The 27,212-nt window shown below is 41.9% G+C and overlaps 2 protein-coding genes across 4 annotated transcripts in view; one reads left to right on the forward strand and one right to left on the reverse strand.

The window, feature by feature from the left end:
- Positions 1 to 848: 848 nt before the first annotated feature.
- On the reverse strand, positions 849 to 3,276 carry mrpl41 (mitochondrial ribosomal protein L41). 2 transcript variants are annotated; one of them, XM_074670872.1, is made up of 2 exons: positions 3,173 to 3,276; positions 849 to 1,380 (listed from the first exon to the last, which is right to left on the reverse strand). In XM_074670872.1, the coding sequence occupies exons 1-2, from the start codon at positions 3,259 to 3,261 to the stop codon at positions 966 to 968; spliced, it is 504 nt and encodes a 167-aa protein (XP_074526973.1). In that variant the 5' UTR covers positions 3,262 to 3,276; the 3' UTR covers positions 849 to 965. The 2 variants fall into 2 exon arrangements, with proteins under 2 accessions (XP_074526973.1, XP_074526972.1); XM_074670871.1 differs by having other exon boundaries at positions 849 to 1,383.
- A 288-nt stretch (positions 3,277 to 3,564) lies between these two features.
- pnpla7b (patatin-like phospholipase domain containing 7b) overlaps positions 3,565 to 27,212 on the forward strand; it is a 113,236-nt gene continuing 89,588 nt past the window's right edge. The window contains exons 1-17 of one of the 2 annotated variants that reach the window (XM_074670865.1): positions 3,581 to 3,636; positions 5,915 to 6,031; positions 6,488 to 6,531; positions 6,798 to 6,872; positions 7,043 to 7,130; positions 8,704 to 8,783; positions 9,267 to 9,361; positions 12,221 to 12,361; positions 13,959 to 14,118; positions 14,231 to 14,311; positions 14,433 to 14,561; positions 14,677 to 14,757; positions 17,612 to 17,732; positions 17,836 to 17,913; positions 24,410 to 24,492; positions 26,146 to 26,295; positions 26,517 to 26,594. In XM_074670865.1, coding sequence (XP_074526966.1) covers positions 6,490 to 6,531; positions 6,798 to 6,872; positions 7,043 to 7,130; positions 8,704 to 8,783; positions 9,267 to 9,361; positions 12,221 to 12,361; positions 13,959 to 14,118; positions 14,231 to 14,311; positions 14,433 to 14,561; positions 14,677 to 14,757; positions 17,612 to 17,732; positions 17,836 to 17,913; positions 24,410 to 24,492; positions 26,146 to 26,295; positions 26,517 to 26,594 — 1,482 coding nt within the window. In that variant the 5' untranslated portion in view covers positions 3,581 to 3,636; positions 5,915 to 6,031; positions 6,488 to 6,489. Of the gene's footprint in view, positions 3,637 to 5,914; positions 6,032 to 6,487; positions 6,532 to 6,797; positions 6,873 to 7,042; positions 7,131 to 8,703; positions 8,784 to 9,266; positions 9,362 to 12,220; positions 12,362 to 13,958; positions 14,119 to 14,230; positions 14,312 to 14,432; positions 14,562 to 14,676; positions 14,758 to 17,611; positions 17,733 to 17,835; positions 17,914 to 24,409; positions 24,493 to 26,145; positions 26,296 to 26,516; positions 26,595 to 27,212 lie in introns of both variants that reach the window. The other variant, XM_074670864.1, reaches the window with a different exon arrangement.

Raw genomic sequence — 27,212 nt, forward strand, 5'->3', positions numbered from 1 at the left:
CCATAAAACAAGAAAAGAAAGCCTTGTGTACGGAGTTTCTGTATTAGTTCGCTGGCTGTCAAGCTTCATATAGTAACGTGTCCTGAGGACAGCACAAAATGTGTTGTGCCTTTTTTTTTTTTTTTTTTTTAGCAATTACAGTGTCTCTCTGGTACCAGTGCAGAAGCTTTACATGATTTACAACTCAGTGGTATGAATATCTTGCAATGTTACTTTATAACCATGCTTAAAATTTGGGATGGTGCAATATCTTCCCTTTAACCATTCTGGGAAACTTCAAAAATCACAATTCTTTCCTGCAGGAATCCCTGGACCTTGTTTTTGTGACACTATCAAGTCTACTTCTTGTCATACTGGTTCACAAAATATAACCTTAGAAATGAATGACATCATCATAAACTTGTTTTTTTGGTTTGCCTCAGATATCTCAACACTTTACTTTGAGAAAGTGATCATTTTCAGAGGGTTTCTTTGTTTTGTTTTGTCAAAAAGAGCTCTGGTAAAATCTTTTACATTAGCTGTTCATAAATTCAAACTGAATGACTAGTTTTTAAATTACAGTCCTTTGTATTAAGGACTGCATATGCATTATGGTGTCATTATTCTTCTGTTACACTAAAGACCAAAGCCATTTAGTCACTGGAACAATACTATGTATTTCATTGTACCTTCTACAAAGGTAAAATACAACTTTCAGCATAAAAAATATGAGCCTTGGTTTAACAGGTATTGGACATTCATGTAAATGATGCACTCAAAGAGCTATTCTTGAAGAGGACTGAAGTTTTAGCACAGACTAGAGCCCCTAAACATTTCTTTTTCCTAATGACAAAGAAACAGAGATGAGAAAAGAGTAAAGAAAATGTATATTTATAAGCACAATATAATGTCACATTGCATGTCCCTGAAAGAGTCCCGTCAGTTTCAGTGTCAGCAGTCTTCTCAAACACATCTGGAGAGCATCTTTAGCGCACATAGTTCTTGGGATAGAGCTTGAAGAGCTTCCCCTTCTGTGTGGGATTAAAGCCATATTTCTCCAGCTGGTACGGGTTAAATTTGCCTTCCTCAAAGTCTTTCTTGATCTGAGGCGCTACAACCTCAGCAAACACACTTTGTGCTGTAACCTGGGGCTCAGTGCCTGTCGGGGTGCGGTATGACACGTAGGGTTTGAGTTTAAATCCTTCCAAGTTAGGCACCACAAACTCAGGAATCATTGCTCTTATGGACAGAAACTTTCTGCTGGAGAGCCTCAGTCCAGTGGGTCTGGCCCCCCTGCCTTTATTGTGAGTCCTCGAGCCCCGCTTGCTGGTGAACTCAGACATCCTGTCTGCGCCTCTTACCAGACCCCTCATCAGTGTCGATAACACACCCATGGTGTTCCTGCTGAAAGGTGGGAGGAAACATTGATCCGGACATTACTCAAACAGACTTTTGTTCAGGTTGCACCAGCTGGGTATCAGTCATGATCAGATAATTCAACCCATATTGGCCCATCAGCTGATAATTTGGCTTTCACTTCATGCATGATAAAATCAATTGTAAAACATTTTTTTGTATGAAGCCAAGTGTCCTGCACATTGATCTGAATGCATATTTAGTGAAAAATAGTTTAAAAGATTCATAAAAAATAGCATTTATTGCTTTCTAAAAGTAAAATTTTCTATGAAACATTAAACAGAAATATAGGGATCAACCTACCAGCAATATCTATATTATATTTAAATGTTGGATTTTTTTTTTTTACATATTTGTGTTACTACTTATCTACACTTAGAGCTTAATTTCTTTAAACAAGGAAGAAGAAAAACAAAATTCACACTTAAGTCCTGTCCCTGGGTTTTCACTCAGTCCTGTTACCTTAACACATAACCCCCCGTGAAATTTTTCAAATATTCCACAAGTCGCATGGTCCACAGGAAGTAGCATCATTCAGATCCTCTACAGGACATGAGAAGGCCAAAAGTAAGTTCACTCTTTATTTTTCCAAATATTGGATGATATTTTAACCATGACTGAGGGGGTTCAAATCTCAGCTCAGTCCTGTTACCTAAATCATTTCTTATGTTCATTTTTTACTTTTGAAATACAACTATTTTAGAATCACTGTAATGTGTCGACATGCTATTTTCATAAAAGCCATATGGCTATATTTCATGAATTTAATAATTCTGTTCTAAAAACGAATTCCTGTCACTTTCAGTCCTGTTTCTCTTCAACAGAGGAGAAACAGGACTGAGTACCAGTAACAGATGAAAGTAGAGTCCTCTAGTCTGTTGATTTATTAGTGTAAATATTAGTTAACATAATGCTGATTTATAGAATCGCTACATTTTCACGTTTTAATGACTTAAATTAATGAGAGTCAAGTTGAGTCTCACAATGTGGATATAACACTTTCAAGAAATCAAGCTACCACAAAGTGCTGCACATAGGCAGCTGGAAATAAGCTGGCAAACTTTGAAATGTGTTTTTTGGACCTTCCATGAGATTTGGTAACAGGACTGAGAAAAACGCAACCATCTTCAGCTCAGTAACAGCTCAGTAAAAGGAAGTCAAAAATTAAATAAAGCTGCCTGATGAAAATAAAAAAAGCATTTTTGCTGACCGAGGAAAGAGGATTTTGTTAAGGTGTGTGTGTGTGTGTGTGTGTGTGTGTGTGTGTGTGTGTGTGTGTGTGTGTGTGTGTGTGTGTGTGTGTCTGTACTAAAACAATGTGTCTCCGTTTTTATAATAAAACCTTAATGAAGTATCCAGGCCCAGGTAGGTGATCAATGGCTACTAAATAAGCCTAGTAACATCATTTAGTGTGATGAAGAGTTAAATATTCTGGGTAACGGTGCCTGTACCTTCGTTTGTTGGTTGCCCCTCAATGAATCAATTATAGAGTTAGCATTGCTTAGCTCCACGCTGCTAACTGTGAGGGATTAGATAAAATGGGCCCAGATTTGTAAACCTGTGTTAAATTTGACCTATGCGGTTTCATTAGAGCACATTTATGAAAGTACAGACGTGCTAAGCTAACAGGTCCAAAAGCGAATCAGTCATTTCTTTATCATTAGTTCAGGCTAACGCATCAGAAACAGCTCAGGGTGCTGCATCAGGTTTTCTCCTTCGTTATGGATTGAAAGGAACTAATTTTTTCATATATTGTTATAAATTCGACTTCTCTCACCTTGAGCACACTGTTAGTCCTGTACAAGAAGTACCATGTGACCAATTTTCTAATACAATGCTCAGCCATTGGCTGACGGGTGACCGCATCTACCAATCACATTATGAGATACTGATCGTGAATTGTCACTGGGTTGGAAACGTCAAGTAAAACAAGAGTTGCGTAAAGCACAGTGAAAGGTCTTTCAAAATAAATCAATGTAGGTGAATGCCAAGTGGTCAACGAAGTTCTTCTGAACTGTGTGAATACGTAGTACCTCTCAAACCAAAGACTGCTATTGCATGGAAGCGTTTATCCCCGTGTGATGTTATCTTTGTGAGTAATACAGCAGATAAGTCCGAGTCTGTCTTTATCATGAATTTTATTTTTAAATGATGACCGGAAGTCAAAATCTTTGACTCAATGTTTGTTGTATTACTTCTCTGTGGCATGAAGCTGTACACAAAAACTTTCACCATACAAAGGTACGTAGAGAAACATTTGTGAGGGACTGTTTCAGGTATATTTGTGTGTTTAGTTGTATTTGATGTATACTGTAATCTCAGACCTGTTCGTCCAGCTTTTAGCTTCTGTCTGTTTGTCCTCTGATGTGTAGCGGTCTGCTGAGCTCCGCAGACAGTCGGTCCAAACAAAGTTCATCTTTTAGATCGCATAGTGATCACTCTCCGTGTTTTACTCGGCTGTCACAGATTTGTCAGTACTAATCTAATGAAGCATTCGTCTGGTTCACTTTGCACCTTTATTAATTAGAAACTAGAAGCTCCAATTGCCCCACTTTGTCTCCAGCCGTGTGAAATCTGTGGGTCGAAATGAGGTTATATTGCTCAGTTTTCGTCAACATTTGGTGATGACATTGATTTAGTATACTCAGCATGCAGCCGAAACACAGAGAAAATGCCATACTTCTGAATGAAGTTCTGTACAAAACACACCTAGACTGGGACAACAGTGGAAGTGAATTCCTTTTGGAGAAAAGCTTTTTAGTAGATCTTTCCCTTTTCCCTCTATGAGCCTCTGACCACTGAGAGTGTGTGTGTTGCCAGTCGTATAAGGGTACAGAAGTGTCTGGTTACAGTGACTTCGTTTTCTGAGGTGATCTTTGACCCAGATTTGCTCTGTGACTCCATGTCAGTCAGTTTAACGGGTGAGCAAGGCACCAAAGTCATCTTGGTATAGATGATAGATCATCTTAACAGTATCACAGACTGATCAGGAACATTTCATCAAATCAGCGCATTCCCTGAGAGACGGCGGCTGTTTCCCTCTGCACATTTATTTCTCTCTGACCATCTGGAGCAGGCCAGACCAAATCAATAGAAATCTGACTGCCAACCCAGTGTTTCACAGTAGGTGACATAGGATACGTCACTGACTGCTTGAGTGTGTCTAGATAGCACAATCTGCATTGTCTTAAAGTGCACTCCATCTTTTAACAACATCATGTCAATGTAAAGTTTGATTTTTTTTGCACATAAAAACAGAAGCCTACTCCCAGTGTGCTTTTCAAGGTCATATGAAACAGGAACTAAACACCTTCCAGTTCAACAAGCTCAATATTTAGTTATGAAATAATTGACATGTTTGCACAGCTTATTAAACCGGAGGACAGGATTTACTCAAAGGGCACACTGACAAATAACAACCATGTTACCCAAGGGACAACAAAAAAATTCATTCTTAATGCATTTCCACAAATTTCAACAAAAGAAAGTGCCGTTACTTAAAGGAAACTTAAAAAGAGGGCATTGGGCTTAATTTTGTCCCTCTGGCTTCCCCATGGTAGCTTTACATGGTTGAAAGCTCAAAAAATACCTATTTTTCTCCCGCTGGTGTTTTAGAAACACTTTGTTGTAGCCGCTGTCTCTTCCAGGCTCCAAGCTCCACAAACCCCCTTCCCCCTGATTGGCCAGCCCTTTGGAGGCCTGTGAGGACAGGGCTAGAACAGACCTTGGTGTTTTAGGGTGTCACCTCTGATATGTCATGGACCAGTTATGACATCCTTATGCAATGACATCATTATTCATTGTTTCAGTAAGCTTCTTGAAGGTCTGGTGAAGACCTGGTGCTATTTTACAGAATGGAGCGTTTTGATCAGTTTATAGGCAGATTCAGGGATGTCTGTGTAGAGGTTTGAAAATCTATCACTGTTATTTTATATCAGTGTTCAACTCATGGGAACATGTAACAAGAACTGGTTTAAGATAAAACACTGAGAGGCTCAAAAAATATTATAAATGATTTTTCTAAATGCATGTTATATGTTTAACTCTCCATCTTCTTTGGTAGAGGATGAGTTTGTGATTGGAAAAAATGTTTTTTTCAAACCTCTAATATTCCTCCAAACTTAAAATCCATTTGTTATTTTGTAAACTTGTAACTCAGATCTACTTTCACTGCGCCCTTTCTTAAGTCATCTGAACTTTTAGAGTTTTGAAACTGCATTTCCAGCTTCCACACCACATTTGTCACAGGAAATAGAGGCTCTGATTTTACCATCCATCAGTATTAACCAATCCCATTCATAAAGATGGCACTGTCCCCAGCATAGTTAGGAGTTTGGTGTCTTACTCAAGGACAATCCACAGGGTTAGACCCCCAACCCTGTGATTCAGGGCCGGCCCAAGGCATAAGCAAACTGGTGGCTCCCAAGAGCAATTAACAAAATGAAAATACAGATGTTATGTTGTGGATGGATGGCGGATCAATGATATATTGTATGGAAATTCAACTTTATATCAACAGAGTGCTGCTGCTGGTGTAGGCCTTGTGATTCTTACGGTCTCTAAAACGTCAAAGCTCCACTGCACCGGTAATGTGAGCCTCCTGCAGGGCAGTACGCACTGTGCCTCCAAAGCCCAGGTACTTAAAGACAAAACTGTTGCAAAAGGGACTCTCCCTTCAGGTGCAGAGAGAAGAAAGAGGAAGAGGAGAAACAGTGCCAAGATAAAAGGATGTTTGCATGTTTTGGTGATGGAATGTTTATCACAGAGATTTGTACAGCTGTTAAAATCAATTAGCTAACTAGGTAAAAAAAAAAAAGAGAAAATCATCTTTTAACTGGCCCGTTCAATAGCTCTCAATCAAGCTAACCTTTTTGTATTTGTGTAATACTATAAATAGAGTTAGAGGGCCCCAAATCAAATTTCGCTCAGGGCCTCATGAAGGCTTGGACCAGCTCTGCTCTGATTGTTGGGAGATGGACCTTACCACACAGCTAGACTGTCCTTTCCTGTGTAAGATAGTATTATTGTTGGATTTGATGGTAAATAGTTCTTCTGTTGCCTTATTAAAGACTCCTGTATATTTTGTCTACAGGCATGGAAGACAATGATGAAGAAGGGAGCTGCAGTATATATCCGGTATGTCCGCAGCATTCAGTCCACTTCATCTTGAGAAGATGAGGTCTGGTTTTCTTGTCCATCAAATGCATTAAAGTACGGTACAGGGTTTTACTGATTGTGTGGTCTCATTAATCAAAAGTGTCACATTAATGACAAATCAGTTACAAGTAATAGGCAGTGTTCAATGTTTCTGTCAGGTTACAGTGTTCTCATCAGCACACACTGCTTGCACAGAGATGATTTCATATCCTTGGAGTTGTTTTTGTGCCTGATGTTTGTTTCAGACCCTGGTTCCCCTCAGCAGTGGGATCAAGGAAACGATGGAGAAGTTTATGGAGGAAAGGACAGAAGTCAATATGGTAAGTGTAACTAGTAAGACTCCTAGTGTCAGGGGGTGCACTGGGGGGAAATACAGTGAATAACTGTAAAGGCTTTGATGTTAAACAGGCCTTAATGTGAACAGTATGACCACATGGAAGAGGTTGTGTTTTTACTGAGTTGATGAATGATCTGTATCTTTTTCACCCAGTGGACAGCAGTGCTGATTGGAGCTGTGACTGTGATGTCTGTCGTCGGAGTTGTCGTGTTCTTTCTCTACAGAAGATTCAAATGGTCAAGTCAGTGCCTGACACATGGTCCAGTCTGCTCTGTGTGTCAGAACAAACAATGGTTAAAGCAAAGTTCAGGGTGCAGCAGCAGTACAAATACATACACATACTCCGCTATCCTGAGAGCTCACCTCACAACATCTGCAAACACATGCAAACACACGCAAACACACGCATACATATGCAAATGAGAACATTTAAAGAAACACGTTCAGTTATGAACACAACCACAAGAACAACCACAAGAACACAAAAAAAAACTATTGCAGGTGATAAAATACACAAACATGCCAGTGGGTATGACCAAGAGCGGTCAGCTAGGCTGTAATACTAATGCATCAGATTTTATACAAATGCATCTTTGTTGCTGCTGTAGAATTGAGCTGTGTTGTGGTATCTTATGCACATTTGTGATAAATTGTTACAAAAACAAAAAATTAAATAAGTGTTAATGGCTCCCTTTGAATCAAAGAGCGTCTGATTGGGTGTGACATGAGCCATATTCACCTGGAATGTCCAGAAAAATGCCTTAACTCAGGAAAACAAAAGGAAAGGATAAAGATCCCTTATGTAGAGGCCAAGCCAATCCTTTAAACCACTGAGATGCTACACCTGGGTAATAATTAACACGCTGCTGTTTGCTTTGTGGTGACTGAAACGCCATGTTACATATGCTTTTTCAATGATCAGTCTATTTATTTTGCACATGCAACTTGTCTAATACATAGGGTTCAGAGAAAAAAAACATTGCATTATAGTATCAGGATTTTTTGTTTAACAATTTTAAATCGGAACTTTTTTGTTCAAAAATCCTATATATAATTTTTTTTTAATTTAAGTCCTTCATTTTAGCCTTTGTTTATGAGCTGGGTTGGCAAAAAGTTGAGACGTCAGATCCCCTGAGCAAATCCTAAAAACTGACTTTCATGTGATTTTTATTTTGGGGTAAATTTTGTCTCATATAATCTGTAGACATAATCATCATCGTCATCGTTCAACTTCTTCACATGGTCTAGTCAGATCGTCCCAGCCCTACTAACACATTGAACAAATGTTAGTTCACCCTCCTGCAGCACTGTGCTTCCTCAGCACTCAGAAACTCTTTGACTTTCCCAGGGGTAACCACCTACCCACACCAACAAGGTTCCCGCCTTAAAAAGAATTTTATCCTTGATTACCTCAATCACCGACAAAGATAATTTCATAATCTGCTCCGACACCTGCATTAGCTGTAAAAAGCAAAACAATCTGCCGATGGGTTGAGGAAAGGTACTTATTAAACTTTTTGTGTGAAGACATTCTACTTTCTAGGAACTAAGTACATTCTTTTCTACTCGATTGGCACATTTCTTTTTCCTTCTTTACAAGAAACCCAGACGTCATTTTGGTATTTCATTTTCAGTAACTTGAAATAAGACCTTTTCCGGCTTTGCTGGGTGAACTTGGCTTGTATCAAGTCTAATACACAGTTTTATGATGTTGTTTTCAATATCTTTAATATATTATGTTGTCATGTCTGACAGAACTTGAGAACATCAGCTCATTAAGCAAAGAAGTACAGGGAGTATGCTCTGTGTTTCAGAGGAGGAAGCTGGCGTTCCTCACTACCGCTTCAGAAAGAGGGACAAAGTGATGTTTTATGGCCGGAAGATCATGAGAAAGGTTGGTATCACCCTAGGGTCCTGCCCAGTCTATGGATATTTACGAATCCTCATACTATAACATGTATGAATGAATGAATAAAAAGATAATGTGTTAGTAGATATTTTTGTTGTATTGGTCAAAAATGCCTCAGTGGTCTAGGCCTGGGTCAAAGTCCTCATGTGTCACAGAGAGATAAGGTTTGACCGACTTGCTGTGATATCACCATCATAAGGCTCTGCTGCACGGAAACCCAACCCTTTAACTTCATTCATTCATTCATTCATTCATTCATTCATTCATTCATTCATTCATTTTCTCGAATCAAACCCTTCTTTCTGTGAGGCCTCAGCACTTACTGTTGCGCCACCGTGTAGCCCCAACCCTTTAACTTGATATTTATAAAAAATATAAGGTCAGAAAGATCTGTCTACCTTCTAAAGAACTTATTAAAGACGCTTGAATACAAAGATGACGATCAGGCATTATTTCTCTGTTTTCCAGGTCCAGACTTTGTCCTCAGCCCCTCCCTCAAATCCAAACTCAGCATCTCGGCAGAGAGTGAGAAAGAGGACCAAAGTCCTATCTATAGCCCGCAAGTGAGTCCTTTTTTCAGCTTCTGATTCAGTTAGAAGATAAGATTTGAGTGTTAGTTAATGCTTTACTGTGGGACCTAATTAATCTTATCTCACCAAGGGACAGCAGACAACACATTTTCAAGGGGGGGGGGGGGGGGGGGGGGCTTCTTTTAACCATTACAGCTTCTGTACTGTGAAGTCTAATAACAGCTTTAGTGCATTGATTTGTCTGTAAAATCTAGTTTTATATGGAAACCTGTGATGTATAATGAGTTTTAAAGAGGAGGTATTTTGGACATGGCAATAAAAGGACTAGTTCTTGATGTTACAGATTGTTCTTAAAATAGCACTAAATCTTCAGTAGACTTGCTGAAATGAAGAGGTCATCACACAAGGATCTCCTTAATGGTTCAGTGTTGGAGGGGTGGGCCTTAAACAACAAAGTCTGCTCCCAGTCCCCCTGACAGGTCTCCGCAGGACTGACCAATCAGAGGGAAGCAGGGTTTGCGAATCGGTGTGCCTTTGAGAGACAGCAGCTAAATGAAGTGTGTCAAGCAGAGACTGAAATGAGCTTTTTCTGAAACACATGCTCCAAAAAAATGGATTTTTTGGAGCTGTACATCTGTAAAGCTACAGCAGGGGCACCAGAGGGACAAGCCTTAAAGAAAAACAGTAGGCCCTCTTGAAACACTAAGGCCTGGTTTCATAGACAAGGCTTATATTAAGCCAGGAGTAGGTCTAAGTCAGACTAGTAAAGCTGGGTCATTTAAGTAGCTTGTATGAGCGTAGCCTACACTTGTTTCAGTTAGTCCCAGACAATGAAGTCCTGGAGTAAGCTTAAGTGACAACACCTGCATCAATTCTCATTAGCCTAAGTGGGAGCACAGCCCATCAGTGAAACATTGATTACAAAAACCTGGAATGGAACTGAAGGCAGCTTTGCTGAAGGGAATTTTGACACCAAACACAAGTGAAACCAGAAAAATGAGCTCAAAGAACTTTACTAAGTTTGTAAAAACTCTACTTAAAAAAAGTGTGTGAAATCACGCTGTCGTTAAAAGTAAAGGCCATGCTGCTGTCATTGACAGGGCTTGACATTAACTTTTTCGCTCAGTAGCCACTGTGGCTAGTGGTTTCCCAGAGTTGCTAGCCACTCAGCGTTTTCATGAGCCACAATTTTGTTGTTGGATAATTATGTTTAATATGATTAAAGCCAAGGATGACGTGAAAGTTTACTTGAACGAGATTTAAAACCTTATTAAATGACCCCTGTTTACATTCAAATCAAGACTACATAAATCTATAAAGCTACGGCTCTTTATCAGGTATTCAGTTTTGAAACAGTTGTGTGTAAGGTTGATCTTTTATATGAAAGTATGCAGTCTATTAAGACAAAGTCATAAAGGCAGTCGTTTATTGCTTTAAGGTTAGCTGAAAAGATAAAAACTAAACTGAAAAATCCAGCAAGAAACACTGTCTGCTTAAATATTTATTTAAAACAGTCATTTTTCAGTGATAAACTAAGTACCATACTTTCTGGACTCTAAGTCACTCTGTAGTATAATCAGACATTTTTTTTTGAAGTCCTACCATTCAAAAAAAGTGTCACAAAGAGGAAAACAACAGATATAAGTCACACTGGACTATACATCACATTTGTTTATTGGTTTACAGTATTTCCAGAGTGAACTTTTTACATCAACCTTTGATAAGTGTTTGTATATTAGGAGCTTTAAATATTGTTCCTTCAGCTCCTCATATCTGTGACCAGTTTCTCTTCTCTACGTGTGCTCCTCCCCTCCCCTCCCCTCCCCTCCCCTCCTCTGCTCTAGGTGAGCGTTGCTGGTGAGATCGGTGCAGTGTGAGTTTAAATAAGCTCCATCTGCTGAATGTCCTCACTTTAAAAAAGTTACAGGAGTTTTGACACTAGTTTATGACTTAAATCTTAGCAAAAGACTTTGCTAATAGACCAAGGAGCAAACACTGTGTGCAGGCAGTGCTCATGGGAGTTGTAGTGCCATAGTCTCGTACTGCTACGGGTTTAGTATTCCAGATGCCATTTCAGAAAACTACAATAAAATAATTCAATCCGCCAAAGTGGCTAGTAGGAGTGACGGTGTTACCCGCCACAGCTGAAATCCACCCACATTTTGCGGGTTGACGGGTGTTCATGCCAAGCCCAGGCCATTGAACACAAGAAGAGGAGGGCTTGGGATGCCAAGAACCTCTAAGTGATCAGAATTTGGACAGAACTGGGTTCAGGCCTTCCTCTTTGAGACATGGAGGAAAATTTAAACTCCAGCAAAGTGATTATCTCCATTTTGTCTGCTTTGTACACACGAAAGCGGTCTTGGAAAGTCATTTCATCAGACTGATTCAATGGATTACTCCGATCTGCAGCAGATATTGGTCTTCATTTCAATATTCCATGCTCCCAAACCATTTGTGTGCTCCCTTTCACAAACTAAGGGAACTAAAGGCACTAAGCTGAAGTTAAACCTGCCTCTTTGCAGGATTAATTTAAGCTTCAATTTAGTCCTGGAGTAGCTCTAATCCACCGTCGTGCAATTGGCTTTGTTTAATCCAGAACAGACAAAATCTATGACTATTTTAAGATTAATCTGTGCAAGTGACTTGAAGTTAAACCAGCTCAAACTTTATTATTGTCTTAGACTGGGCTTAAGTCTTGTCGGTGAAACTGGGCCTAAAAGTAATCCTGATTCATAAGGTGAAATGTTTCAGCTCCTCAGCATCAGCCTGAGTGGTTTAATCAGTTTAAGCTTAGTTTAGTTACATGAGCTCAGCTTTAAACAGATGCAGTACAAACAAGGTCTAAGAAGGGGGAGAGTGTTTTTATTGATATCACTGTGTCTGTGAAAGGATCCTGCGTATCCGGAGGGAACCCCCCACCTTGCAGCCCAAAGAGCCTCCTCCCTGTCTCCTGGAAGCTGACCTGACCGAGTTTGACGTACAGAACTCCCATCTGCCTTCTGAGGTGTTGTACATGCTCAAAAATGTCAGGTAGGTTGTTTGAAGATAAATTTAAATATGTGTCACTTAAATTTGCATTCTTAAAGAAAAGTGCTTAGGGAGTTTTGTACTTGGATATATATATTTTTGGTATACCTGAAGATCTTATTTTGTCCTTAAAGGGTATGACACATGGGGCTCTAATTTCCTAGACCAGGCGCAGGCGCAGGCGCACCTGCCCTGCGCCGGCCTTCGCTTGCGCACAGGGCGTGACCGGCGCACTTTGCAAGTTTCCTGCAGTGCCAAGAGAGGCGCAGACCAGGCACAAATGAGCGCAGAGCTGCGCGTCCACACCTCCCTCCGCGCAAATGGCAGAGAGGGAGGAGAAAAGCCGTGAGTGGGTTTAACACAGCCGAGCGCTGTTTTCACCAATCAAATGAGCGCTTCTCCTCGCCTTTAAATGCCCTGCGAACGAGGCGCAGCGTCTGATTGGTCTGAGTGATCCTCAGCACTACGGAGAGAGTGCTGGTAGGGGAGACGGTCAGAGCCGCTGTCCCTGCAGCAGGTCAATGGACAGCGGGGCGCATCGGAGGGCACGAAGTGCGTCACCGTGTGAGCCAGCTCCCAGGACAGATTTAATCTGTTCCTTTGTCTTTATTCGTAGTAAAAACTTAAGAGACAGTTACACAGCTGGCTTAGCCATTCAGAATACTTTTGATCCACCTGCACTCCTGGTTTGTCATCGCCAAGCAGAGCCTTTGGTGATATACTGTATACTCTCCCAGTGTCTCCACCTCATCCTCCTTACAATAATGTACTCCATCTTTTTAGATCAGGTTAAAAATAAAGACTGAAACAGAGAAATATGGGAAATCACGGGTAAATCCTGAGTGACATACATTTATTTTCTCTCTTTTTTCTTTGTCTTTTCTCTCCCTCTTTTCTTTGAATTAAATGAAATGAGAGAACCAGATATATACTCAGTATCAGATGTTAAGGCTGTTTATTGTTTAATTATAAGATGTGAATCAAACTTCCAGCTGCCGTCAGGTTAACTTTCCATTATGACAAACGGCTTTAATCTGACATCAGATGTGATGGGACAGTTAATATAGATACAAATGTATATGCTGGTTCAGACGGTTACATTAAATAGTGATTACTGTGATTGTTTACTGCATTAAAATGTGCCTGACACTCTGGAAACCTGCCTCTGAGGCTTTGTTGACATGTGCGCACATGTGCGCCTGTCACCAAATTACAGCTGCGTGGGGTGCGCTCCGCCTTGCGCCGAGGATAGACCAAGTTGGAGCTGGCGCGCTTTCAGTGCACTTTTTTGGCACGAAATTGTCACTGCGCCAACATGAATCTGCTGACACCTCCCCCTGGTGTGCCGTCAACTCCCCCTGGTGCGCAGTCACACCCATCTCTGCGCAGACGGTCTACCAAATTGTCAAATTGGCAGCGCATGGTGGTGCGCCGCACGAAATTAGCACTGCACAGGCTGCGCCAGGCTTGCGCCCCCTGCGCTGCGCCACGAAATTAGAGCCCATGGTCTGTAAAAAGGAGCAGCACCCCTGGTCTGTTTGAATTTGATCAGTTCTGTCTCTTCCATCTGATAATAATTGATGAACATGTGTGTTTTCAGGGTGCTGGGCCACTTTGAAAAGCCTCTTTTCCTGGAGTTGTGTCGTCACATGGTGCTAATCCAGCTGCACCAGGGGGAGGCGCTCTTCAGACCAGGTGATACTGATGACAGCATTTACGTGGTTCAAGATGGCCGCCTGGAGCTGTGCATTCACGAGAGTGTAAGGCCCTCTCTGAGAAATCCTAAGCATGTTGAATATTGAGACTGATAAATCCATGCTGTAGAAAAGTTCTGCTCTGGTCTGGAGCTCTGATTGTGTTTTGTCACTGCAGGATGGAACAGACGCTGTGGTGAAGGAGGTTTTAACAGGAGACAGCGTTCACAGCCTGCTCAGCATCTTGGACATTATAACTGTACGTCTTCTGGGTCTGGGTCTGGGTTGAAGCTGTCACATTGCTAACAAGTCATTGTATTCAATACGTCATATTGTGAGTTGTACAACTAACTCTGTGTCCTCATAACGTCTCTTCTCAGGGCTATCCTGCACCTTACAAAACAGTGTCTGCGAGGGCTGCTGTCCCTTCCACCGTGCTGCGTCTCCCAGCTGCAGCCTTCCAGTCTGTTTTTGAGAAATACCCTGAAACTCTGGTCCGTGTTGTACAGGTAGGGTGCTGATGGAAAGAGCTGCAAGACATAAAAAATACCATGTTTTCCAAATCAGGCTCCAGGAGCTTAGTGTCTCTGGCTCTGTCTCTCTGATTTCAACTGTTCTCCTCAGATTATCATGGTCCGTCTCCAGAGAGTGACCTTCCTTGCCTTACATAACTACCTGGGCCTGACCACGGAGCTCTTTAACCCGGTACAGTTTGGTGCTTTCAGTGATATGTGCTCAACTATTTGTTGAGACATGTAAAAACTCTTTTTTGCCACAGAAGGTGACCTTGAGTGTCATGAAAGGCACCCACAACTAAAATGGATTACTTTTATTAGGGTCCTTGCCCAAAGAAAGAGGACACTATTGTATTTCATTTGTTTCTTTCTTTCTCCTTCTTCTTATTATTCCTCCCGCGCTTTGAGCTCTAACAAGAGCCTCCAAACATGCTCAAAAACTCACCAAAATTGGCACACACCCCACAATCGCAAAAAAATTCTATATGATACCATATATATATGATACCAAACCAAGGGTCAACGTCCGGTCAGTAAAAATGAAGCCTATGTGGAAGTGCTAAAAGTTGCTGTTCATTGAGGATCCACTTTAGTCTGGCTGCAAAAAGACCTAAAGTCACATACACACGCAGCCATAAAAACAGACGTTCACAGCATCAAAAAGCATATTTACAGCCTGGTTCAAAAAACAGCTTGGGTCTAAAACGCTGATTTCACTATAGACACACTGTACGGGGAGTGAATATTTTTCTTACTCTGTGGTTTAGAAGTTATCAGGATCGTTTGAGTTTCCAATCAGCTGCACAGTTCAGGTCACATGACTGAAAAGGCGCCCTGTAGCTGTTAAAACAACCTCATTGCCGGCGTCATAGCAAATGTGGCTGTGTCTGCAGACTTCATTTACAGTTTCAGGAACAGACGGGTGACGTCGCAAATGCCTCATCCATGCTTTATACAGTCTATGCACCAAACATGACCCCCACCATCCCATAATTTGCCCTGTAGCGCCACGCAGGAACTTAAAAACACACTGAATGTCATACAGAGAGATGAAACCAATGTCAAAATGTCCATTTCAGTGAGACACGCCACGGCCCTATTTTGCACAGGAAGCCTTCAATTTGCCTTTCAAAATAAGATTTTTACACATTTATTGCCCTTTTTCAAAACTTCTCTCCTCTAAAACCATGAGAGAGATCGGCTTGAAAATCGCTAAAATGACAGACTAGACCCTGTTTTACAAAAGTTCTGAAGGAAACTTTTTATTTCGGACCTGGTTTTCGAATGACAAGCACTCAAAGTCGGCGTACCCCCAAAAAAGCCCTCTCAGCTCCCTCTATTAAAATACATGGCATTACTCAATCCTGCCCACGCAGACTGGCGCATTTGGGCCTTTAGACAAAAAAGTAAAGGTCATGCAGCTTTACAAAGGACATAGATGGATTCCTGACAAAATTTCCTACAAAAATGTCATAGTTTTACACAGATTTGGGTAAAATTGTGCCATCTTTGAGGAGTTGCTTCCAAAATTTTAGTGAATAAATTTTCCCCTTCACTCTGCTGCAGTTCTGTGATGATGTCACACATTAATTAGGAGTTCAGTGCAGCTGGTCATGTGAATCAGCAGAGGAAATAATACATGGTGTCAACTGTTGTCGCACTAAAAGGGCCAGAAAGGGATGAAACCCGACAGTGGAGGCAGTGGCGTGGCGTGGAGATTTTTTTTGAGGAAGCCAAGTGAGACAAAGCCTCTTATCTGTATGTTTTTTAAGGAGTGTGTTACATAAAAGACTATGTTGCAGTTTGTATCGCTATTTCATGTAACAGAACGACCTGTTAGAGCGCCCAGAGAGCGCTCATTTTACTTATTTTGAACACCGACACACGCCCTTTAGCTCTCCCACTCTCACTCACTCATTCACACACGTACATTGTCCTCTTGACTTAGCTTAAACATCTTATTAATTCATTCAACCGCCCACTTAAACACACAACCGGCCGCTTCATGCACACTGCTGATGTGCTAACCTCCCTGATTTCATTCAGTGGCTCGATGATGACGATACTGTGATTTGATTGGTTTAAGGCCAAAGACAGGGTGGCTTCCCTTGACACAGTCTTGGTCAATCACAGGTGAGCAGTGTCATGCCCGCGGCCTCATCTGATTGGTTAATCATTCTTGTTTTTTTTCACCAAGGGACGCCAACTCAGCTTGGCCTCCTTGCAGACAACAGCGTGCAGTATCGTATTTTCACCGCGCATTTGCCACAGAACATTTATGAGGGCGCTGTTTTACACATTGTAAAATGCTCAATAACAAGAGGAGAGGAATAAGGAAGAGATGACAGTGACAAAACACAGAAGAATTATCAAAACTGTTAAAAAGGAATATTTTCATTAAATCACAGCTACAGTCTAAAAAAAGAGAGGAAGCATGGCTTCCCTTGGCCTCCGGGAGAAAACGCCACTGAGTGGAGGGGAAACAGGTATGACAGACCGTCAGAAGGGACCGGGAGAGAGTGGGAGGACCCGTCAAACACTGCTTGCAGCTTTAATTATTATAATTATTATTAACACCGGCCTGCGATTGCCTCATGTTGTCAGAAAGTCTGAGCATCCTCCTCATGTTAAGGATCATGTCAGTGATGACAGCAGAGACACACATGTTTAAATTTAGCGTTTAAGTGTTCACTCAGAACAATGAACTGGTTCCATATTTGCAGTCAAAGGACAAAATCCCTGTCCTTCCATCTCACTGAAGGAACGATGGCTCTGATGGTGAAAAGGAGATTAACTCCCCCTCTCCAATCCTCATTGTTGGTAGAGAGATTAACTGACAGTCATTTGATGAGAAAAACAAAGAACAGGAGACTTTCTCTGGGTTTCTGTCCTTCCTTTGGGTGATTTTAGTGTGACCTCTTCTGTTTTATACGAGCCCACTCATGATACACCCAGTGCAGCTCATGGTGTGAGTTGTCAGAGGGTTACACCCACGTGGTAGTCAGTATAGTTGTGTAAATATTTATTTACTGCTATTTTTTCAGGAGAGCCAAGCCATCTCCCTGGTGTCTGTGGCTCATGTTTTGGGTGAAACTCATCCACACAGAGGCCTCCGTCGACAGCCTTCACACTCTGATGAAACAGGCTCTGAAAAAGCAGACGCAGGTCAGGAACACCGTCTGTTTCCCATCATCTCTCCCTCAGGGTGAACTTCTGTGTGTGGAGTTGTCTAAAGACATCTTTAATCTTGTTTCTCTGTATGCCCCAGAAAAGTCCAGCCTCTCTGACACAAACGCATCCAGATACAAGAAGCCTCGCTCCTTCTCCAGCCCACTGGCTGTTACAGGTACACGCACTTAGTCTATGTTTGGACATTTTGGTCCTGATACCCTAAAAAAGTCCAGATTTAGTGGATAAAATGGCCTCTTTTTTGACTTACTGAGAACTTAAAGCTTAAAATAACTAGAGATGATGTTTTTGAGTTGTTTTATAAACCCCAACTAATGTGTCAATAGATAATGTAACACACCAACACATTTACTTTTCTGCTATCTACTTAAGTTTTCTGTAGCTTTCGGAAAAGAATTCTGTAAACATTGTCAGCTGTTAACCTGAGGTAAAACTGATGAGTTAAGTCCAGTCTGGGGTTAGTTTTGCTAAATGTGAGTGTTACTGCATTAGACAAATTAAAACCATGTTACTTCTTGTTATATGAAATATAGAATCAAATAGAACAGAAGAGAATAGAATAGAATGTACTTAATTAATCCTAGAAGGGAAATTCTGAAAATGTATTATTATTATTATTATTATTATTATTATTATTAAGATTATTATTATTATTATTATTACACTGCTCAAAACAATGAAAGGAACACTTCAAAACACAGTGTAACTCCAAGTCAATCACACTTCTGTGAAATCAAACTGTCCACTTAGGAAGCAACACTGATGACAATCAATTTCACATGTTGTTGTGCAAATGGAATGGACAACAAGGTGGAAATTATAGGCAGTTAGCAAGACACCCCCAATGAGGGAGTGGTTCTGCAGGTGGTGACCACAGACCACTTCTCAGTTCTTGAGCTTTCTGGCTGATGTTTTGGTCACTTTTGATTGCTGGCGGTGCTTTCACTCTAGTGGTAGCATGAGACAGAGTCTATAACCCACACAAGTGGCTCAGGTAGAGCAGCTCATCCAGGATGGCACATCAATGCAAGCTGTAAGAAGGTTTGCTGTGTCTGTCAGCGTAGTGTCCAGAGCATGGAGGCGCTACCAGGAGACAGGCCAATACATCAGGAGACCTAGAGAAGGCCGTAGGAGGGCAACGACCCAGCAGCAGGACCACTACCTCTTGGCCCACCTGCAAGGAGGAACAGGAGGATCACTGCCAGAGCCCTGCAAAATGAGCTCCAGCAGGCCACAAATGTGCATGTGTCTGCTCAAAGGGTCAGAAACAGACTTCATGAGGGTGGTATGAGGGCCCGATGTCCACAGGTGGGGGTTGTGCTTACAGTCCAGCACTGTGCAGAACATTCGGCATTTGCCAGAGAACACCAAGGCCTGGTTTCACCGACAAGACTTAAGCCCAGTCCAAGACTTAAATGTAGTTTGAGCTGGTTTAACTTCAAGTCACTTGCACAGATTAATCTTAGAATAGTCATAGATTTAGTCTGTTCTAGATTAAACAAAGCCAATTGCAAGCTTGTGGATTAGAGCTACTCCAGGACTAAATTGAAGCTTAAATTAATCCTGCAAAGAGGCAGGTTTAACTTCAGCTTAGTGCCTTTAGTTCCCTTAGTTTGTGAAAGGGAGCACACAAATGGTTGAGTATTTGGAATATTTAAATGAAGAACAATATCTGCTGCAGATCGGAGTAATCCATTGAATCAGTCTGATGAAATGACTTTCCAAGACCGCTTTCGTGTGTACAAAGCAGACAAAATGGAGATAATCACTTTGCTGGAGTTTAAATTTTCCTCCATGTCTCAAAGAGGAAGGCCTGAACCCAGTTCTGTCCAAATTCTGATCACTTAGAGGTTCTTGGCATCCCAAGCCCTCCTCTTCTTGTGTTCAATGGCCTGGGCTTGGCATGAACACCCGTCAACCCGCAAAATGTGGGTGGATTTCAGCTGTGGCGGGTAACACCGTCACTCCTACTAGCCACTTTGGCAGATTGAATTATTTTATTGTAGCTTTCTGAAATGGCATCTGGAATACTAAACCCGTAGCAGTACGAGACTATGGCACTACAACTCCCATGAGCACTGCCTGCACACAGTGTTTGCTCCTTGGTCTATTAGCAAAGTCTTTTGCTAAGATTTAAGTCATAAACTAGTGTCAAAACTCCTGTAACTTTTTTAAAGTGAGGACATTCAGCAGATGGAGCTTATTTAAACTCACACTGCACCGATCTCACCAGCAACGCTCACCTAGAGCAGAGGAGGGGAGGGGAGGGGAGGGGAGGAGCACACGTAGAGAAGAGAAACTGGTCACAGATATGAGGAGCTGAAGGAACAATATTTAAAGCTCCTAATATACAAACACTTATCAAAGGTTGATGTAAAAAGTTCACTCTGGAAATACTGTAAACCAATAAACAAATGTGATGTATAGTCCAGTGTGACTTATATCTGTTGTTTTCCTCTTTGTGACACTTTTTTTGAATGGTAGGACTTCAAAAAAAAAGTCTGATTATACTACAGAGTGACTTAGAGTCCAGAAAGTATGGTACTTAGTTTATCACTGAAAAATGACTGTTTTAAATAAATATTTAAGCAGACAGTGTTTCTTGCTGGATTTTTCAGTTTAGTTTTTATCTTTTCAGCTAACCTTAAAGCAATAAACGACTGCCTTTATGACTTTGTCTTAATAGACTGCATACTTTCATATAAAAGATCAACCTTACACACAACTGTTTCAAAACTGAATACCTGATAAAGAGCCGTAGCTTTATAGATTTATGTAGTCTTGATTTGAATGTAAACAGGGGTCATTTACATTTAATAAGGTTTTAAATCTCGTTCAAGTAAACTTTCACGTCATCCTTGGCTTTAATCATATTAAACATAATTATCCAACAACAAAATTGTGGCTCATGAAAACGCTGAGTGGCTAGCAACTCTGGGAAACCACTAGCCACAGTGGCTACTGAGCGAAAAAGTTAATGTCAAGCCCTGTCAATGACAGCAGCATGGCCTTTACTTTTAACGACAGCGTGATTTCACACACTTTTTTTAAGTAGAGTTTTTTCAAACTTAGTAAAGTTCTTTGAGCTCATTTTTCTGGTTTCACTTGTGTTTGGTGTCAAAATTCCCTACAGCAAAGCTGCCCTCAATTCCATTCTGAGTTTTTGTAATCAATGTTTCACTGATGGGCTGTGCTCCCACTTAGGCTAATGAGAATTGATGCAGGTGTTGTCACTTAAGCTTACTCCAGGACTTTATTGTCTAGGACTAACTGAAACAAATGTAGGCTATGCTCATGCAAGCTACTTAAATGACCCAGCTTTACTAGTCCGACCAATGGTGCGGCCACACCCAACGCAAATTTGCAGCGCAATTACATACAAAGTCAATGCAAAGACGCGTTAAGCCGCCTCGGGCGGCGCGTGTCGCGCGTTTGGAGCGTTCACGCATTTGGGCGGTAGACGCGTGAACGCTCGAGTTCAAAATATTGAACTTTTGACGCGATTCGTGTGAAGGCTTGCCATGGCTGGCAATCAGCGATGACATTCCCCCACGACGTCATTGTTTTGACGACGTTGGGGGGCAACTGCTGCCTGCTCCGGCTCCAACTCCGCCGGAGGATGGAGGAGAAAACAAACTGTGCGGTGTGTCATCATCCAGAGTTATACGATACGACGTGTGTACTCTACAGAGACCGGAAAAACAGGAGCAGGCTTGGTTGAAAGTCTCTGAGGAGACAGGTTTTGAATGTAAGTTCTGAAAACATTCGTTCCCAGCTGGATCTGCCTGTACGGGCTATCACTGAGTCCCCGCAGCGGAGTTTTGAGCCTGATAGAGAGGAGGAAAGAGCGGGGCATGGGCAGAGCCAGGGAAAAGATGGAAGTTCTCTGCAGTCCTCTCTTTCCTCCACCCCTTCATTATCCCCAGGGAGACCTCCGGGAACATGGGTCGGGGGTTCGGGTTGTCGGGGGTTCGGGGTCGGAGGTTCGGGGGATCGAGGAAGAGATCGCAGGGAACAGCCAAGCAGGGCTGGTGGATTACCAGGGAGAGGCAGAGGCATTGATTGTGATCTCCAAAGCTTTCACACACTCTCCTGTCATGCTTTGGAAACCACAGCTCATTGTTTTTCAGCTGCTCTTTTGGACTTTCGGTCTTTAAATGAACGAGCTCTCTACTCTGCATGCGCAGTACCGCGCAAAAAAGTCCAGCTGCAAGACTCGGGCGTTCACGCGGTGCGTGACAGGCCATTCACGCGAGTAAATTCGCGTGTTCGCGTTTTGTGTGGCCGCGGCATAATCCTACTCCTGGCTTATTATAAGTCTTGTCTTTGAAACCAGGCCCAAGATTGGCAAATTTGCCTCTGGCGCCCTGTGCCCCTCACAGATGAAAGCAGGTTCACACTGAGCACATGTGGCAGACGTGACAGAGTCTGGAGACGCCGTGGAGAACGTTCTGCTGCCTGCAACATCCTCCAGCATGACTGCTTTGGCAGTGGGTCAGTAATGGTGTGGGGTGGCATTTCTTTGGGGGGCACAGCCCTCCATGTGCTCTCCAGAGGTAGCCTGACTGCTATTAGGTACCGATCCTCACTGATGAGATCCTCAGGCCCTTGTGAGACCATATGCTGGTGCGGTTGGCCCTGGGTTCCTTCTAATGCAAGACAATGCTAGAGTTCATGTGGCTGGCGTGTGTTAGCGGGTCCTGCAAGATGAAGGTATTGATGCTATGGACCGGCATGCCCATACCACAGACCTGAATCCAACTGAGCACATCTGGGACATCATGTCTTGCTCCATCCACCAATGCCACGTTGCACCACAGACTGTCTAAGAGTTGTGGTTGCTTTAGTCCAGGTCTGGGAGGAGATCCCTCAGTAGACCATCCGCCACCTCATCAGGAGCACGCCCAGGCGCTGTAGGGACGTCATGCAGGCCCGTGGAGGCCACACACACTACTGAGCCTCGATTTGACTTGTTTTAAGGACAGTACATCAAAGTTGGATCAGCATATAGTGTGGTTTTCCACTTTAATTTTGAGTGACTCCGAAGCCAGACCTCCATGGATTAACAAATTTGATTTCCATTGATAATTTTTGAGACTTTGTTGTCAGCACATTCAACTATGTAAAGAACAAAGTATTTAATGAGAATATTTCTTTCATTCAGATCTAGAATGTGTCATTTTAGTGTTACCTTTATTTTTTTGAGCAGTGTATTATTATTTATCATATTATATATGACAAATAAAATATATGATAATATTATATATAATATCACTGTTAAAACAATTTACTTCATTGTGTGTTTTTGTTAGGGCTGAGATATCTCAGTTCAAACCCTGTTTTAAAAACAGTTTCTCTGTCAAACTAGCACTGATACACAATTTGAAAATGTCAGCTGAAAGTCAACTATTATCTGCAAACAGTAAGAGGGACAGTGGCTGCACTCAGATTGCTTAAAGCTGCTAAAGGAACTGTTTCTATCAACACTGCGTCATGGTTATGAGGTCCAGCAAGGCTCTGTCCTACTGTCGCTCACTCCACGTGCAGTTGTAGGAAGCTGAATCCATGGGCTGACATTTCCCACACGAACATCATGTGCTGTTAAAAACTGTTGAAAACAGATGCAGATGCAGATGCATACGGAAGCACACAGGCCTGAGATCAGGTCCATGAGCTACAGAATGAAGGAGAGACAAAGTGAAATGAGACTTTCCCCATGAAGTCTGATGCTCTTGTAAATTTCTGCTGTTCATCAGTTATTAGCTCATAAATGAGCTGCAGACTGGAGGCGTGAATAACAGGATAAAAATATCATAAATCTGTTTGATATGGACACAGATCTATCAACCATCCTTATCCTCACCATGCCATTACAAACTAATATCCTGAAACAGTACCATTTGCGTTTAGCAAACGCTGCTCACTCACCATGAGACCTGACCCATGTTCTTCTGGGTCTGGTTGATCCCTGGCCTTACTGCACGCCTCCTGTGGCCATTCATGTCTCACGATCCTGTTCCTGCTCTGTTTTGATTCTTACAGGCTTGTTGCTAGAAGCTTGAAGTCCGATGTTCCTGGGTAAAGGAATATTTTCACAGTTGTATAATCATATTGGTCTATGTCCCTTCATAATTTATTCCTCAGAAATCATTTTCTTGCAGTCAACCTACAGGATGCCCTTAAAGGTCTTGCAGTGATTTTCAGCCATTAGCGTCAGAGGATCTTTAGTCTGTAACACATAGGGTGAACTGAACTCTCCTCCCTCCTCCGCCCAACCAGAAGTACTCACTGACCACAGAGAGGTAGGAGCAAGGAAACACGAGAGCGGGCTTTGCAGAAGGCTTTTCACCGACAGACAGACAGGTCCCCATATGAAATATCACTCTGATTGGATGCTGCAGCGGCTCAGACTTCTCCACATGAAACTTCACAAATACTACCCAGTTTAATAGGGATGAGGATGGCTCAGAAACAGGTCATAGAGCTGGGATTGAGAGAGTTTGATGTGAGTTTGAATCACAAAATACTGAACACGACCATCATCAAATCAATATAACACAGGAACAATACCCATTTTAAAACGGCTTGTTTTTATCAGCAGCTCTGATACTAAGACAGACTCATTCCATTGACAGACCTCTTTGTGTTGGCAGGTGAAATGTCAGTTGATCTCAACAAAGTGTACGAGAGGGCTCAAGTCGCCAAAGAGGAGGCGGTCACTCAGAGTCCCGTGAAGGTCAGCAGATTACACTTTTCTTTGTTGCATTTGCAGCCCGATTGAAGTTATATTGGAAATGTAAGATATAATTCAGAAAGCTCCAGATGAATGTTAGTTTCCTCTTAGATTGGTCCAAATATTGCAGTTTTGTCAAACTTTAGAACAAGATTTTTTTAAATTTAAACTCCATTCTTCCATGCAAAAGCTAAGGCTCCAGTGAAATCTAGAAGTGAGGGAGATACAGATCTGATCATAATCTTTAGACCAGATGAAAAATTGCTAGAATGTACCATTTGCACATTTGGATCTTAATGAGATTTTAAGCAGAGCTACAATATGCGAAAGCAATATGTATATGGGAGTGTGACAAAAAGCACTTTGAAGAAGTAATTTATTGAAAACAACAAGTAAACTGAAAAAGGTTGTTTATCAGCTGATCAAAAGTTTAAGACCATCACTCAAAAATGACATGTTCTTGTTAATCATTTCAAAAATTGGTTTGGGCATGCTTGATGGGAGTGTTTCCAGGAAGCTTTTGAGAACATTGCTCCAAGAGGTAAAGATGGCTTCACAAAGGGCATCAACTGTCTGGAACTGACGGCCATTTTTATAAACTTCCCTTGCCATCCATCCCCAAATGTTCTCTATTGGATTTAAATCAGGGGAACATGCGGGATGGTCCAAAGAGTGATGTTATTCTCCCTGAAGAAGTCCTTCATCAAGCCAGCATTGTGACCTGCAGCGTTGTCCTGTTAAAAAAAACAGCTGTTATTACAGACCAGGGCCCTCAGTCATGAAGGATGCCTGCTGCAACATCTGCACGTTACCAGCCACCGTTTGACCACCCTGCTCCACCTGAAGCTCCAGTGTTCACTGAATGAAAAAGCCCCAGATCATGATGGACCCCCCTCCACTGTGCTGGGTAGAAAACATCTCAGGTGGGATCTCCTTGTCATGCCAGTAACGTTAGAAGCCATCTGGACCGCCAAGGTTCCATTTTTTTCTCATCAGAGGATAAAACTTTTTTCCACCTTTCAATGTCCCATGTTTGATGCTCCCTGGCAAAGTCTAAACGGGCAGTTTTGTGGCGTTAAAGGAGATGAGGTCTTTGAATTTTTTTTCTGTTTTTGAAACCCTTTTCCTGCAGATGCCGTCTGATGGTTATTGTGCTGCAGGTGAATTTTTTGGAGTTTACCACTTGACTGTTTTGTTCCATAATGCTCAGGATCTTTGTAAAAATGTAGAATGACTGTCTTACTGTGTCCAACCTCAGCAGCAATAGCACGCTGCGAGAGGCCTTGCTTATGCAGCTTGACGATCTGACCACGTTCAAGAAGAGGCAGCTTCTTAGCTTTAGCCATCAGGAGGGCATGATCGTGTGAATGCCTGACAGAAAATGAAGATTTATAACATATTTGGCTTTAATAGCCTGTGGTCTTAAACTTTTGATCAGCTGATAAACAACCTATTTCAATTTTCTTTTTTTTTTCTTTTTCATTACAAGTTCCAAATGTTTTTTGTCACACTCCCCCTTCTTGCTTTTCATATTGTGTCTGTATCATCTAGACCAGACTTGGTACAAAATGCCTCCCAGGCCTCTTCCCCCTTCGGTGTTTGACGAGGTATGTGGTCATAATTCTTTCGAACCTGTTTCTCTGTGTGTGTCCTCAGTCTATATTAAAGAAGAGTGTTACCATGGTGCACACTCCATCAGCTGTCTATCACTACACTGAAGCTGGAGGAGCAAATGTCCAACACAATAAAGTCAGTGCCATTTTCCAGGCTGCCAAAAAAGATCTGCTGCAGGTCATCCAACTACAGGTAGAATACAAAATACATCTTCATTTCTTTCTCTTACATTTCATTCCCAACAGCCAGCTGTTTAAGATCCTTAGTCTGATTTCTAGCCTTAGATATGGAAACATGTTGCGTTTTCTGTCAGGGTTTCTGTCTGTGTGGGGAACTTTTGGGATTATAATTGTCACCATCAAACATAAAGTGTAAAGAAAACTTTCTGATGTTTAAAAATGTGACTTTGACAGGACCCCAGCCTGCTGGAGGGGCGAGTGATTCTGCGCCAAGTCAAAGCCGGCTCCATAGTTGCTCGACAGGGAGACCAGGTCAGTTCAACAAAAGAAAAAGAACTGTCCCCCCAAGTGTGTAACAGAGTTACCAGATGGGTGTGCACAATAGGAGTTCTTATTACAGCACAGTTATTTGTGTGAGCAAATGGAGCTGTGGCCTGGCAGCCTGTGAGTCTGAGTTTGGGATATTAAACCCACTGCTAGCATGAGTTTTCTTTCTTTTTATTTGTGGATCACACACAACAGATGCATAGTGCAAGTCACATCCACACAACCAACTGAGAAGCCCACCTCAGGAGTAAGACAGACAGAGCTTTTTATTGTCCTTAACAGGAAATTTGTTGCCACTGTCTGTAACAGTGAAAAAAGCAAAAGTACACACACATGGCAACAAGTTACCTCCCTATCCATTTTAAGGTCTGCACTCAAAAAACACTCAGGGCCCAGAATAACCAGCACTAAGTTGCATCAAACTAAAAAATTGCACGTGTTATTAGTGGGCATGTTGCAGGTGATCTACTAAGACTGTGTGCTCAGTTGATAAGAGGAGCAAAATGTCCTACTTAAATGAGGATTTAGCGCGTGCCACAAGCTGTCACCATGGAGAGTTTGGAGAGCAGAGGGGACGCAAAGGGAAGAAAGGAGTTTGAAGTC

This window comes from Halichoeres trimaculatus, unplaced genomic scaffold (assembly GCF_033239565.1).
Source record: "Halichoeres trimaculatus isolate MK-OKI-2021-1 unplaced genomic scaffold, fHalTri1.1 fHalTri1_scaffold_5, whole genome shotgun sequence".
NCBI classification, from domain to species: domain Eukaryota; kingdom Metazoa; phylum Chordata; class Actinopteri; order Labriformes; family Labridae; genus Halichoeres; species Halichoeres trimaculatus.

Coding starts and splice junctions, on each gene's coding strand:
- mrpl41 (XM_074670871.1), bottom strand. CDS start 3,261: ATGCGGTCACCCGTCAGCCAATGGCTGAGCATTGTATTAGAAAATTGG. Junction 1,384..3,172: donor GGACTAACAGTGTGCTCAAG/GTGAGAGAAGTC, acceptor CCCACCTTTCAG/CAGGAACACCATGGGTGTGT.